The following is a 14,322-nucleotide window of genomic DNA, read 5'->3' as shown; positions in this document are numbered from 1 at the left end:
CAGACTTGGTGCGGCAGGGAACAGGGGCGGGAGGAGGGCCTAGAGGAGGCGTGGTAATAGCATGGGATGCTTGCTGCCACTGTACCATGTACAGTACAGCACAGTAGTACAAAAAAAAAGAGTGCTGGGGTGGTGATGGTGTTCATGGTTGGAGAAACCCTGGGCCAGCAAAGCTGCACTGCACCCTCTCCAGCGAAAATGCATGTTTGTACCAAACCTACTTCGTACGGCTCGGCTGGACGGGCGATCTCAACCGTCACTGACAACAAATGTTTTTGCTGAAGTTTCTGAAGAACAGAGGAATGGAGTCAGGACATCGCATTTCCGAAGGTAAAGCGGTAATTTTCTGATTATTGTAAAGAAATAGAGTCAGGGCATCGCATTCTCGAGAGTAGAGTGCAGTTTTATTTGTGGTCATTGCAAAGCTTCCTGGCTCAGTCATGCTTTGCTGGCCAAGGTAGAGACCGGTCCTGGACGAGGGCATCTACCGCATAGAGGGAGTGGAGAGTCAAACAATAAGCTTGTCGTTTAATTTTATTCATCTTGGAGAATAGCAACCACGTCAGTCGATTCCAAGGGTACATACAACTGGATTAGCCAATGTGAACTGAGCAGATTTCGAGCAAACGGTCACTTAGGGCAAATCTGTGGCCCACTCTAGCTGGGTGGTTGTCCAGGGTTCCTCGAATGTTATGACTGGAGGAAGCCAGAATTGAGGTTTTGCGGGAAGTTGACGGAGGGGCGTGAGGAGCTCGAAGTTTTTGCTCCCCCTACCACTAACAATACGGCACAACATAACCCTGTCTAAAGCCTTGAAGCATCCCTGCTTGAGGGTACCCACCGCTTGGCGGTGTACCACGGGAATTTATATGGCGGCAATCGGGCTGTCTCTCGCCGACGGCAACCAGCACCATCTTTGATTCGCTGGACAACAGTCTGCTGTTTTTTCCCTAGGTGGAAGAGAAGAGAACGAAACGAAGAGTGACGCATTATGTCTTGGAAGCCATGTCTTTTGAAAAGATTTGTAATGTCGTGAGGGAAAGAGGACAAAAAAAAACAAAAAAAGAGGGAAAAAAAAGAAAAAAACAGAGAAGGTCCAGTGGAAAATGTTTGCTTTACACGTGACATGGCCCGACAGGGTTACATTGCCTAAAGTTTGCACTGTACAGGCCGGGGCAAGCTAGCTAATGAGAGATAGAGTGAGTAATCCCACCAAGCAAAAGCTTCGAATTCAAGAAGTTCGAGAACTACCCCGACCTAGCTAGCTCGCGAGTCAAGAAGGTGACGGGTATTTTGTCCCTGTTGGATATAGCTAGTTTTGATGTTGGCTCTCAAGTCGCAGATTCCTGCCGGAGATGTCAATCACTAAACGTTATATGCCAAGCTGTGGTTCGAGACGCTCGCACTAAGGCAAACAGAACCCGTTCGTTCTGTTCAGACGGTTGGTGGATGTACGCTAACTGGGTGGAATAATTCTACCACTTATACAGTGAGTCAATATTCATCCCCTTGGTGCTTGGTGCTAAAATATTCCGAGAAGGCCCAGGTTTGCTCCTTACCTAGGTGGAAACTATGGGCATCGAAAAAAAAGTAAAAAGAAAAAAAATCTCAAATGTAGAGACTAAAAAGGATATTGAGCGGCTCTACGAATTTTCTAGAGGTTAATTATATCAGACAAAAGGGTAGTAGGCTGGTCGATGTGACTGATGCATGTGCACTTAGACCGGTTAATGTCAACTTGAACCCTTAGTTACCACCAGGTATCAGCTCTGATGCAGGTCCCAGGCCTGCATATCATTCCTTTTCGATTTAACTCTCATCCTCGTGGCTCTTCCCCCACCCCCCGCTACTAGCAACAACTGGTGACAGACGCGGCCAGACATTTTGTGGTGTTGAGGTAATTTAAAACCAGGGCCAGTTTAAGCATGCGCCAATAGGTTATCTCAATTCAGAGGCGAGTAGTTGGCCGCGGAAGAAGGGAGGAAAAAAGAGGGTATAAAGGAGAGAAAAAAAATAGAAACGAAGCTCTTCCAGAAGCCGTGAGTATCTGTCGCTAATCTGCTTCGTTGTCGTCCAAATGTTTGAAACCAGACAACCTTCCAAGATTTCACAGGGGCATACACACTAACGAACATCATGCAAGCATCGTATCCCGAACTGGATTTACCTTAAAATTCTCCTTGCGAGGCCTAGAATGAGGTTAGGGAACCCGGAACCTCGTAAGGCCGAATTGGCTTGATTCGTCATGTGAATTGGTTGTGTCACAGCAGTGTCATGACGGCAATGGAGTATTTTCTCCGGCCAAGGGTAGGTGGTAATGGATTTAGGAATTTGGTTGCGAGGGTTGTGAGGAGGAAATTCAAACTCAACGCCACTCGTCGACGGGGTTTTCTCGAAATTTTGATCATCCTACAGCAACTCAATCTGCTATAATGACGTTGTGTGGCTGTACCATAGGTGATGAAGAATTGTTTTGGTGTGACAGATGCTCCCTCGATGACCGTGATGACCGTGATGACTTTGGAAAGCTGCTAATTACCGTAGCTAGCTAGTGTGTAGGTAGGTAGGTAAGATCACTGCATAACGGCGGTTGTGCCGCTTCCCCAGATTCGCAAAATAGCCCACTTTTGGTTCAGTGGAGGGAGTGGATCTAAAGTGGGACCCCGGTCATATGGATGGCTGACCGATCGGAAGGTCTTTCCTCAACGGCCGACGGACCGTCGTTCCCTCAATCAAATTTCTCCCGCACGACCAACATTGGAGGACACACGAATCCATTAATGATGCCAAAACAAGAAACATTACAAGCTTGCCGTTGCATCGCTTTGGCGTTTGCCGATGGATTTCCTGTTCACAATACTTACATGACTTTCGGCAGTGCTCGTGACTGCTCACAAATCGGTATTGCCAAGGACTACCTTCGGAATCTTTGCGACCATAATCCCCACCAAGCCTCACAAACGATCGTCAAAGATTATTAAATTTGTAGGGGATCGCATACTGTACTCACCTGTACGTGCCGTATTACGAAGGCCTCGACTGACTGATTGTCAACGGACTGTAGGGCTGGCCGCAAAAGAAAAGAAAGGTGATGCAGAACCCAATCTAGGAAATAACGAAAATGAAAAGCAAAAGGCATCACAAAGCAAACATCATTTCCCCTCAGAGTTCTTCATACCCACAGTACATTTTCGTCCTGTGGCTTACCGCCCCGAAGACTCCGCAGTTGGAGGCAGCTTGACGATGAACAATTGTGACTTCCCCGCCGAATCGAAATGCACACCACCCAACACGGCAAGCATATTTTATGCAGCACAACACACCACCATTAACGATTTGGCCAATGTTTCAGGCTCCACAGCCTGACTGTGCTCGGAAAGTGCCGTTTAACATTGTCTGCAAAAAGCAGACTATACTAGGTATTAGTCTTGCGCCTCATGTTGCCCACAAAAAGCCGCAACTCTTTTCTTAAGTTGTACACGCCTATGAAAAGTCATTACTGCTTCGGGAATATAACTACCGCGCAACAGATATGACATGATGCCCGCTCTGCTAAGAAACCTCCGCCCACCTCTGCAGGGCATGGTTTACGGCAACATGCCGCGGCATGACTTAATCCCTCCCTAGCACGGACACATTTTTTCCGAGATTTTCGGGTGCCCACGTTCGAGCTTGACAAAGGTGGTAAAGTAAGTCGAGAATCAAGCAGATGTGCAGCTCAACAATATGCCTACCCCGCTTGCTCGATTATACTCCTTGCTGTCTGCAGTAGCCCGAGTCGAGATGCTGCCGGAGACTAAACAATGCTGCAGCCAAAGTTTGGTACCGAAACCCTCAAAGGGTGTGTCGTCCTTTGCCCAACTATCCAGCTCTTTTACGAGTCTGGGGTTTTCCACACGCATGGCCAACCTTCAGAATGCAGCAACTAGGCCTGGACAGATAATATACTCCTAGCACATTAGCACACTTCATCAATATCTGGGATATGGGCAGTTTGACTGCAATTATCAAGCTGTAAGGTTAATTCACTCCTTCTTCAGGGTGTGTCCTAAATAATTATGCGCTGTCTACTAGCCGATTTAGAAAGTCGATCAGCTTTCTGCGCGCCTATTAAGGGGATCGTTTAAGTCTGTATAGGCTACGATCATCTTGAACGGACATGCAACTCGTCACGAGTTCTGCCCATATAGGCAAGTATCAACCGACCGTTCCCTCAGGACGTCATTAGACCCCAAGACCCTTGAAAGCTTTAGAACTAGATGCAGTGCTGCAGTGCAGGGATATTGGTTGGGGTGCACAAAGCTAACCTATGATGGAACTGTGGCTGAACCTTGTGCATTTGCAGTACAGGTATGCTCGGAGGATCATTCCGTGCAGAAAAAATAGAAGCAAAAAAAATCGGATGCAAACCTGTGGCAAACCTGATCTGTCAGCGCCGCCTTACCATTGCCGCAGGGCTCAAGTTCAAACAGAGTGATGTTTCCCGCAGATACTACGGATCTCTGGAACGCTCTCTATGAGGAAGTGTTAAATACTTCTACAATTAATTTAGTTACATGGCACAGATGTCTCGGAGCTCGATCGCGGGACTTTTTATTTTATTTTTACGGGCCGTTTTCGATCCAGGGGTAGCTCGTCGGAAGAAAGGGGAAGAAATGAACGAGTATAAAAACCACGTGCCGGGTAAATCATGCAGTACCAGCTAATCGACAGCAAAGAGAAAGAGAGGCTGGCTTTGCAGGATCCGAGCAGCAGTTAATATCCACACTTGCCTCATTCAGCTTTGCAGGTACAGAGCTGCTGACGTCGGCAAATCCGCAAGGCACCTTTTCTCAGCTGCAGGCACAGATATTACAAACATGTGGGCGAACTTGGTACGAGGCGGGGACAGTCCCCTACTATACTCATCGGAATTGTATGGCGGACTTTGATTGTTAGTTAATCAAAACTTCAATATCGAGCCGAAAGAGACATCGCCAAATGTCCCGTCGAACCCGAATCAAGTCAAGAGGAAAACTAAACCATCATCCAGGTTTAGCTCGTTGCATCACCACTGCAACTGCAGGGTGGCGTTGGATCACCATGATCACCAAAAGCTAAATTACATCGACACTGGCATATACTCGACTTAGGTTCTGACGCATCTATGCCCCTTTCAGCTTTATTCTCGCAGAAATCATGCCTTGCCTATCTCGCTACTGAAAGAAACTTAAATGAAGTACCCTCCCCTCATTAAAGCCATCCCCATAAACAGGCTCCAAGGGATCTGATTACCTGCATTGGCCAAGTCTGGGGGAATTGTAGGTTTGTGCTCGCTCTGATCCGCAAGCTTAGACAATAGCTTGACAGCTTCCAGGTGGTGAAGATCAACGAGCCCTGCATCTTGCCACCGCAACATCTGTACGGTCCGGATGGTAGCGTCCAGCTTTGCTTGGCTACATCTAGTTGAGCATGTGTTTTTTGCCGTGGCTAGCCGGCTTTCTCGACTTGGTCAGCAGAATCAAGAGCTTGATGTTCGAGTTTTCTTTGGTATACTACTCATAAGGTTTAGTCGACCTGTCAAAGGTGTCCCAGTTCCATGGTACTGTACGTTTTGATAGGCAGCGGAAGACGCACACACAGACTTGGTACCACCTCAGCCCTCTCAAGAGGTTTCATTCGGAGATCTAGGCTATCGAGCGTTTGTTTCTTTTTGTCCATTTTTGGTGGGATGGCTTCTTCATAGTTGTCCATTTACTTGCAGTCTTACCGCGTGCAAGCACAGAAGAGACCTCAACCCCCTCTGAACACGGACACAAGCTCCGCCTCAGGTTGCAGCGAGCCAGGGGCCAAGCAGCGGCATTTGGCCGGCGTCCTCGAAGATCGCTCCGAATGACACCCTGAATAGGAACTGCGGGGAAACCCTTTTTTTTTCAGACCGGTTTGCTGTACCACGCTTTTCCTTCACCCTCCCTCTCTTTTTTTCACGAAAGCAAGTGCAAAAAGGACACCTGACCCCCCACCACCCCCTGTTCCTCAATGGACGGTTGGACGTCGTCCCGTCTGAGCCGGACGAACCACAAGAAGTGTAATTGTCCCCCCCAAAAACAAAAAATACACCACAGGCTTGTGCTGGCCCCGAATGCCCCTTCCCATGGGAATATTTCCGCTGGGCTCACCTCGCCACCCAATCATTGACGTCGACTATTCCGAGCAAAGCCCACGTTATGGCAAGAACTGGGTCGCTTAGTGACGCCCCCGTTTGTCAGTCCTGCCCGCGGTCGCAATGGACAAGATTTGGCGTGCATGGCAGAATGTGGCCAAGTTAGGCGAGGCGTGTTTGTGTCCCCTTGCCTCTCTTTACTCGGTGAATCGTGTCCACTGCCCTGCGTGAGAGACACTATTTTCGTTCACGCTGTCGAGACGGCATAACTATTTTAGAATGCGGGGGATACAAGGCAAGTATGCAGGTCAGCTTTTTGATCTTTCTTTTTATTCAACTTCTTGTCAATGCTCTTTTGTCCCCCGCATGCTTTTTTTCCCATTTCAGCTTGATGCATTACGATAAGGGAACTAATATGCAGGTTTCCCTTCCCTCCACACTCAAAAGAGGCAGTAATGAGGGCGCTTCAAACGCGTCTACTGGCTCCCAAGAATACATCATATGCCGCTCGTCTGAGACAACTAGGCGCAGTCTTCTTGTGTCCTATTGTTAACGGGAGAAATTTGAGGGTATCAAGAAGCAAAACTGGCTGAGCGGCCTTTGCGGTTTGATACACTCCATGTCTTGGCCAGTTATGCAGGGGTCTGCTCGGATCATTCAGTGGTAATGATCGTGGGAAATAACCCCCAAGAGAGTCATGCCTACCAGCTACCTGCTTCGTATGGTTTTAGCTTGAACTCTGTCTTCATTGGGTTCGCGTTGTTGATCAAACCGCTCCGATCATCTCAGAATCTGGGTAGAAGATCATGCTTCTTTTTAACATTTTTGGTCATCTCATGTTTTGATAGCTTGTTGTAGCGAGGATAGCCCTGCTTTTTTCTTGCCCGAAAGGGTATCTGCAAAACATCGGCCACTTTTTGAGTCTTCCCGTATTGATCTCGTTTGTGTTTTGCTTTTTTTTCTTTTTTCTTTTCTCTTCAGATCCTCATAGTAGCTTTCTTCGCGATATGCACGGCACCTTGGAGAGGACCCTTGATTCTCATTACAAGGCCGGTGCAAAAAGATGTAGTAAGGGTGAGGCTGATAAGGTGATATGTCACATTTGTCATGTTCTTTTCTTTCTCCCCTACATCAGACCTCTAAAAGCCAATTTAAACTACGACGGTTTTCCGGTCTCTAATCTATACTTTGAATTTGTTGACGGGTTTTCTCTTTTTAGCAAACAGAAAGAAGCAAATTCTTAATGTTTGCTCTCCAATTTCAGAGCCGCTGTGCTTGAGTCTCTTAAAGCGGGCGACTCTCAGGCTCGGGTGCTATATAGTTTCCAACACCGAGCCGCGTTCTGCGATCATCTTGTCTCTGTGCGGTTACATCTGAACTCGCCTCCCACACCTCTTTGTATCCTCACTGCCGGGTCAGTCTCGGATCTGGGGTAATGCTAGGGACTCAGACTTATGAGACAATACCTGCCCTATCTAGGTAGTTAGGTAGGTATTTAGGGCTCTGAGGGTAGTGTACGTTTCTTACAACAGCCCTGTTGGTAAAGTATACAGCCAAATGGGTCAAAATAGGGGCTTTACACTCTGTTCTTTCTCCATCTACCACGTCAATCCACCGCTGCCCAAGAGACTACGCCTTTTTTCACTAACCGAGTGCCCAGGACTAGAACTGCCATGTACTTGCTGACGAAAAAGCAGATATTATACCACAAGTACAGTCGTGATTTCTCCCGCAGTGGCGAACCTCGACATCAGCCAATGTGTGCAGATGTCCGATGGAAAGGTAAAGCGTCCAACAGGCATGCTTCCTCCTGCGACCGGGTATCTTTTTATCTCTTCTCTTAATAGGTCAAAGTAGCATTTCCCAGTGCAAGTCGACTTCCATCTTCTCATGCCACACTGCAAGGTCAATTGTAGCCTACGATCTGGTAATCTTCACGACGCTCTGGCATCCTGTCTACGAAAGAAACGGCAAAGCCTGCCGTTCATGCAGTCAAACAAAAATGCATTCCCAGGAGCTGGTTGTCGGAAGTCAACGGCTGCTAATCCCACAAAAAGTGCACGGTAACAGTCCACGGGATCTCTTGTTACAGCGCCTCTGAGGAGTTTTGTCGTGTGGCTCTTCGCCGGTATCGCGTGGAATGCCACTTTCCCGACCATACTACAGCCTTCACGGAAGGGATTAATGGCGCCGATGGCGTAGCTGCTTGTTTCCCAAGGCTGGATACTACTCAAAGGGGACTCACCGTACTGCTTGCCTTCCTGCCTAAGCACGAAACCCAGCTTTCTAGGTATGCAGCGTAGCATCCATGCCAGACTGAGAAGCAATATCCGCATCGTTTTACTGCTGCCCTATGCTTGCTTGTAGAGAGATATATGAGACGTTTTCCGGAGAGTGTGGTTGATGAACCAACGGCGGGAGGTTTCTCGTCCTAAAGTACAGACGATCAAAGTATGAGAATTGCCTCCCGCCCGCTGCCATCCATCCCATTATCTTTGATCAAAGGTATTATTCACGAATCTTCCAATCACTGCTTTCTATTTTTTCCTATCTGCTATGTGCCATAATTCCTGATGAACATCTGTCAAAGCACTCGATAAAGCGTGACCCACCGCCAACTTCAATCCTCCATCCCATGTTCTTACATGTCTTTTCGCCAGAAGATGATATCTGTGAATAGTTCTCGGACATGATAGCAGGAGAGTACGATACCCGGCATATCGAATGGTATGCATCCCGCCTGGCCTAGCTTGCCATTATATAGCAACAACTGCATTTTCCCCCTCCTCTTTCATCTTTGATGATCATTTTATCTCGTTTGATGTCGAAATCGGAGATTGAAAATGATTCTAGCCATACAAGGGCAAATATGGGACGGGAATTACTTCCATAAAACCCATCTAATCATTCTACAAGGGCTTCAGATGACAGCTCTTGCATCCCTTCGGATGCGATATTGCAAGCATCAAAAACCAGATTACTATTGGAAAAATATGCGAGGCAAAAACAGACGGCCGGTAACGTCCAACGTCTTCATGATCCCATCTGGCTCGTGGAAAACCTTCGTTTACCTAATGCTGCGGAATCTCTGCCGGCACGTATGCGCACGCAGTCTTGAGGTTTGTCCGAGGCAGATTTACATGAGCAGAAGCAGGAGCCGTAATACCGGGAATAAAACCTTGTTGACCGGTAAAGATTAGCAAAAGTTGAAAACCCGGAAACATTGAATATTTGATAACGGCGTGGACGAGGACAACGAGATGGAAATGGAGGACATGTGGTTGTGGAAGCCTGTATTGCAAGCAAATAACAAAGATAGAAAGGAAAAACAGATAACAATGAAACAAAAACAAAAACAGAACAAATTCTAGGAAGACATAAACGCTGTCGCCGTGTTTTTTTTTTCTTTTGTCCTCCGCCCTTTATCCGATTAGCCGTTCGTCACAGCTATTTGCAAGCACATTATCACTATAACACGTTTGAATATTTAGTTTTCCGTCAAAAGAACAGTTGTGAGGTACGCGTTTGAAGGGCGGAACCCGAAAGTTGTTTCCTCAATATTTTTCATCGGATTCAGATTCGCCGTCGCCCCCTTGTGAGGTCAGGGGTTCGCATAGGTACCTAGTTTGGGCCTTTTAGGCACCTAGCACATCGCTTTGGCAAAGATTCGGCAACCATTCGGTCGCGCCCTGTTATTTTTTTTTGGAGGAGAAACTCTGCCCCTATTCAGCTTTGTAGGTGTTAAGTTACCATGAAATTTGTTACGGTTGTATTCTTTACTATGAACGTGGACGTGGCCAGGCTGACCGTGGGTAGGGTTTGAACGGACCACCAGTCCGAATTCGTCGTCGACATTGGCAGGTAAAGCCAATACCTGCCTACTCATACCCAGAAGAGGAGGTTAGAGCAACCTATCTAATTAAAAGGATTTTGGACTAAACACGCAGTCGATATGGCTTCTTAGCCTCGTTAGGTCCCATAGCACCGGTCGAGGCCCATATTTAGCTATACAGCCCTAAGGGGTTAAGCTCTGAGGAGCCCCAGACTAGGGGTTACGTGAACGCTACAGAAAGCCTACCTTCAAAATATGCCCCTGTAGTTCCACAGGCTGCAGGTTATCCTAAATCCTTAAGTGTTAATGTAATCACATTCAGCTGCTTGTCATCTGTAAGCAGACTTTCTTTCTTGCGTTCTTTCTGTCCCGTTTTGACTGTGGGCAAGGTAGATGGTAATTTGAACATCGATTCACATGCCTTTCAGGGGTGGCAGTCAGTTTAAGCCTTATTGGAGCGGTTTCCGGTCCACTCTATGGAAAATACGCCTCGGCCACGCAGACGATTGCATGTGTCTAGGCAAGTATATTGGTCTATGTGTTCAAAGAATTTTGGCAAGGTTCAACATGCTTTCAGCCAAGGCTTGTGAGCAACGTCACGCTGTGTGATATTTCCTATATACACCAAAAAGCGGGGATTGTGATCTTAAACGGGGATTGGTGGTATAATTAAAAACTCTCCGAGCTTGGCTGCAAGCAGTGATGGCGTCTAGGACGATCGCGCTAGTCAACTTGTACAACTTTTTAGATGCGTACAAAGATACGCTTAGTTTGTTTGGGCTTGTGCCACCTGCATAAGAAAACATTGCCGCTGGGAAAGTCTAGTATTATCACTCCTGCCTACGCGTGTTGGTAATCATAAGGTCAATTGATTGGGGACGTAATTTGTGATGCTGACCAAGCCAGTCTATGTTCTTTCATGGGCAACTTAAGAGGTAACTCGTCTCGATCCAATAAGCTGTTCCGATGAAGCCAGATCTCTTCAATGTCTGCTTCAAAGATGTAACCTGGGATGGCTTTTTGGGGAAACACACCAAATTGGTCTTGGTCTCGATAGACAAATTAGGCAAAGTCAGACCAAGCAAGTGGCCACTTGGCGGAAGTAGCTGGCAGTGCAGTCGCAAGCATATTTATTCGTTTGTAATCAAGGTAGACTTTGGATAAATAGCAAGGCCAGCCCCGGTGGGATGGACAAGGTTGGAGCAAGTCATTCATTCAAAGAAAGACTTCAAACACCATGCCCATCCATGTCAGAGTCGACCATCTCTATCTTGATTGGACTAGACTACAGAAAGTGATCCACGTCCGCCCACTTCCCGAGTGGGATCGATTCGATCCTTAACAAAAATTCGAGTCGAATGATTGCAGCGATCAGTGAATCAGCCCTAGAGATGTTGATATGATATCTGTCAGGATTCGTTCTGACGAGCGAACAAGCTTTTCGTATGTGAATAAGCACATGCAATCTGGGGAAACGATTTTGATGGAGCCCATTCACATTTGTAAAAAGTGGCATGTAGATCGTCTTTGTCATGTAACATGTCATCTTCTCAGCGCTCTACCTTGGCGTCTCCGTCTTCGGAACCTTACCAGCTGCAAGGTATCATTTTGGCGGGACCCTTAATCTGGCAGCTTTTTTTTTTCTCGCTCTTCTCTTTTTTAATATAAACTAACCCAGGGTCCTTTGACTGTCATGATGCCTCCAACACCTTTTTGCACATGAGATTCTTGTCTGTCAACACCTTGTTCGCCAAGCAGGCATTGTTCTCCTGTTCAAGTCAACCTGAATATGAAGGAAACTTCCAACCAGAACGCTAAGATGGCAGAACAATCTGACATCCAAACCGACGTCCAGGCCCTCCCGGAAGCCGTGGGTGTTGTTGCTCCTGTTCCAACCCCGATGGTTTCAACGGAGAAAAAATCGAGTCAAACAAAAGACCAACTGTCGGCCATCGAAGAAGGCCCACAACGAGATGCCGTAGTCCCTGCCCCGAAACACAGTTGGCTGGGTGACCGCCCAGCCGTCTTCCGGACCACTGTCCACGAAGTCCTCTTCGTCTTCATGGCCACTTCGGCGGTCATGGCGTGGTCCTTCCTCAACGGCGCCGTCGCCACCGTGACAGCCGAGATCGGTCGCGACCTCCACATGTCGCAGGGAGAGATCACCTGGATCTCCGCCTCGACGTCTCTCACCGCCGGTGCCTTCCAGCTGGCCCTCGGACAGCTTGCCGACCTTCTGGGCCGGCGGCCCATGTTCATAATCGGCCTGGCCTCCTTCTCCCTCTTTTCAATCGTCGCAGGTTTCGCCCAGAACCCGTTCTGGATGGACGTCCTCTGCGGCTTCATGGGCATGAGCACGGCCATGATGGTTCCCCCGGCCATCGGCATCCTCGGCGCGTCGTACTCCAAGCCGTGCAAGCGCAAGAACTTTGCATTCTCGGCCTTCAGCTCCGGAAACCCCATCGGGTTCGCCCTCGGCAGCATCGTGGGCGGCGTGGTGGCCAAGGTGTTCAACTGGAGGGCCATGTTCTTCATGATCGCCATCATATGGGGCGTCCTCACCGTGATCGCCTTCTGGGTCGTGCCGAGCGTCGAGGCCTTTGAGGACGAGGCCAGCAGCAGCAGTGGGGCGGACGGTCCCGCCAAGGCGGCACTGTCGAAAGGGGCTCAGCTGCGTGACTTCTTTCGCAAGTTCGACACGGTGGGTGCGGCCCTCACGCTCTTTGGAACCGGGTTCTTCACGGCCGCCATCACGCTGGCTCCGCAAGACGGTTGGACCGCACCCCAGGTGTTGTCGCTGCTGATTGTGGGCTTCGCCATGGTCTGCGTCTTTCTCTACTGGGAGACGTACTGGCCTCACCCCTTGATGCCTCCCAAGATCTGGAAGGATAGGAACTTTTCTCTTGTGAGTGCGCCCCCAAACCCCCAGCGCTGGGAAACATCTTCAAGCCTCTATCAGATCTGGTGCTAATGATCTCACTTATAGCTTATTGCTTCGCTCGTGCTCGGTGTCATGGCCTTCAACTCGTCGGCATTGTGGCTCTCGCTGTTCCTCCAACGGGTGCAAAACCTCGACTCCCTCGATGTAGGCATCCGCCTGCTTCCTCAGACCATCGCTGGCCTGACCTGGAACATTGTGGCGGGAGGGCTGCTCCATCTAGTCAACAACACGCTCCTCCACGGGATCGGTGCTGTCGCATACCTTGTTGCCAACCTGTTGCTGTCGTTCATGAGGCCCGAATCGAGCTACTGGACTTTTATTTTCCCAGCCCTCATCATCCAGGTTATTGGAGCCGATTTCCAATTCAACGTGGTGAATGTAAGTTTGCCAAACCAGTCCAAAATCGAACTGCATGAGCCTTGACAAATGACAATTATACACGGATACTAACCTGCATAAAAAAACCCCTCAAACCTCAGATGTACGTGATGCAATCTCTCCCATCTCACCAGCAGGCGCTGGCGGGTGGCATATTCAACACCATGGTGCGGCTCTGCTCGACGCTGGCTTTGGGAATCTCGACGGCCGTCTACGGCGGCGTGGAGTTCACAGAGGCGGGCATGCAGGATCCCATGCTCAAGTACACCCGGGCCTTGCAGGTGTCGGTCGCATTTGCCGCCGCCGGCATGCTCTTTGTTCCCTTCATCCGCGTCGGGACCCAAGGGAACGACAAGCCCAATGAAGATGGGGAGACTGAGCAAGTTGTTGGTGAAAAGAAGTAAAAAGATTTTGGAGGGGGATTTTAGAGCTCAAAGTTCCCCTTCACGATTCGCTACGAGGCTTCTTGGTAGCAATAGTCGTTATTCTAGCCCTGGGGGGACTGTACATTGTTGTGCCACAAAAGGCATGAAGTTTTGGATTTAGACGCAATAGATACCCGATAGCATGTTATATATGATACTTCCAGTTGTTCCCACATAATTAGCGTCCCATCTCAAAATTCAAGCCTCATATTTGACTTTGGATAGACAAGTTCACCGTTAGGTGGACATTTACAAAAGATGTCAAACGACATATAATGGTTACTGAGGCGCAGTGAGTTGATATGAAGTAGCCTGTTATCGCTTCATCGATAGAAGCTACAAAAACCTCAGCACGAGACAAAGACGGAGTCTCCATCGTCTGCCAAACACTGTGGAGAAAGACCATGTCTGCAAGTCACAGATATACCTCTATACAAACCGAAGATAGACAGGCACCGCCACTTCTGCGGAGGCAGTTCTAGCCTAATAACGCATACGCGAATCATCTCTTATGCGTTGTCTGGTGCTAGAACACCGAGGAGTTACCTGTCTTTGAGTTTCCGAGGACATGCAGGGTATGATTAAACGCGGACTGACCCTTTTC

The 14,322-nt window shown here is 48.4% G+C and overlaps 3 protein-coding genes across 3 annotated transcripts; 2 read left to right on the top strand and 1 right to left on the bottom strand.

Moving 5' to 3' along the window:
• Nucleotides 1-634: 634 nt before the first annotated feature.
• On the bottom strand, nucleotides 635-914 carry PgNI_04103 (uncharacterized protein; the record flags this gene model as incomplete). The annotated part of the gene is given in 2 exon segments (XM_031124155.1): nucleotides 635-843; nucleotides 857-914. 2 exon segments carry the CDS (start codon nucleotides 912-914, stop codon nucleotides 635-637), a joined length of 267 nt encoding a protein of 88 aa, XP_030984026.1.
• Nucleotides 915-2,274: 1,360 nt separating this feature from the next.
• Nucleotides 2,275-2,433, top strand: PgNI_04102 (uncharacterized protein; the record flags this gene model as incomplete). The annotated part of the gene is made up of 1 exon (XM_031124154.1): nucleotides 2,275-2,433. The coding sequence occupies one exon, from the start codon at nucleotides 2,275-2,277 to the stop codon at nucleotides 2,431-2,433; it is 159 nt and encodes a 52-aa protein (XP_030984025.1).
• Nucleotides 2,434-11,689: 9,256 nt separating this feature from the next.
• PgNI_04101 (uncharacterized protein) lies at nucleotides 11,690-14,322 on the top strand. The gene is made up of 3 exons (XM_031124153.1): nucleotides 11,690-12,879; nucleotides 12,961-13,293; nucleotides 13,395-14,322. The coding sequence occupies exons 1-3, from the start codon at nucleotides 11,764-11,766 to the stop codon at nucleotides 13,695-13,697; spliced, it is 1,752 nt and encodes a 583-aa protein (XP_030984028.1). The 5' UTR covers nucleotides 11,690-11,763; the 3' UTR covers nucleotides 13,698-14,322.

The sequence above is a fragment of the Pyricularia grisea genome (assembly GCF_004355905.1).
Source record: "Pyricularia grisea strain NI907 chromosome Unknown Pyricularia_grisea_NI907_Scaffold_2, whole genome shotgun sequence".
Taxonomy (NCBI): domain Eukaryota; kingdom Fungi; phylum Ascomycota; class Sordariomycetes; order Magnaporthales; family Pyriculariaceae; genus Pyricularia; species Pyricularia grisea.
The sequence above is the reverse complement of the archived record's forward strand: the minus strand, read 5'-3'. Positions and strand labels throughout refer to the sequence as shown.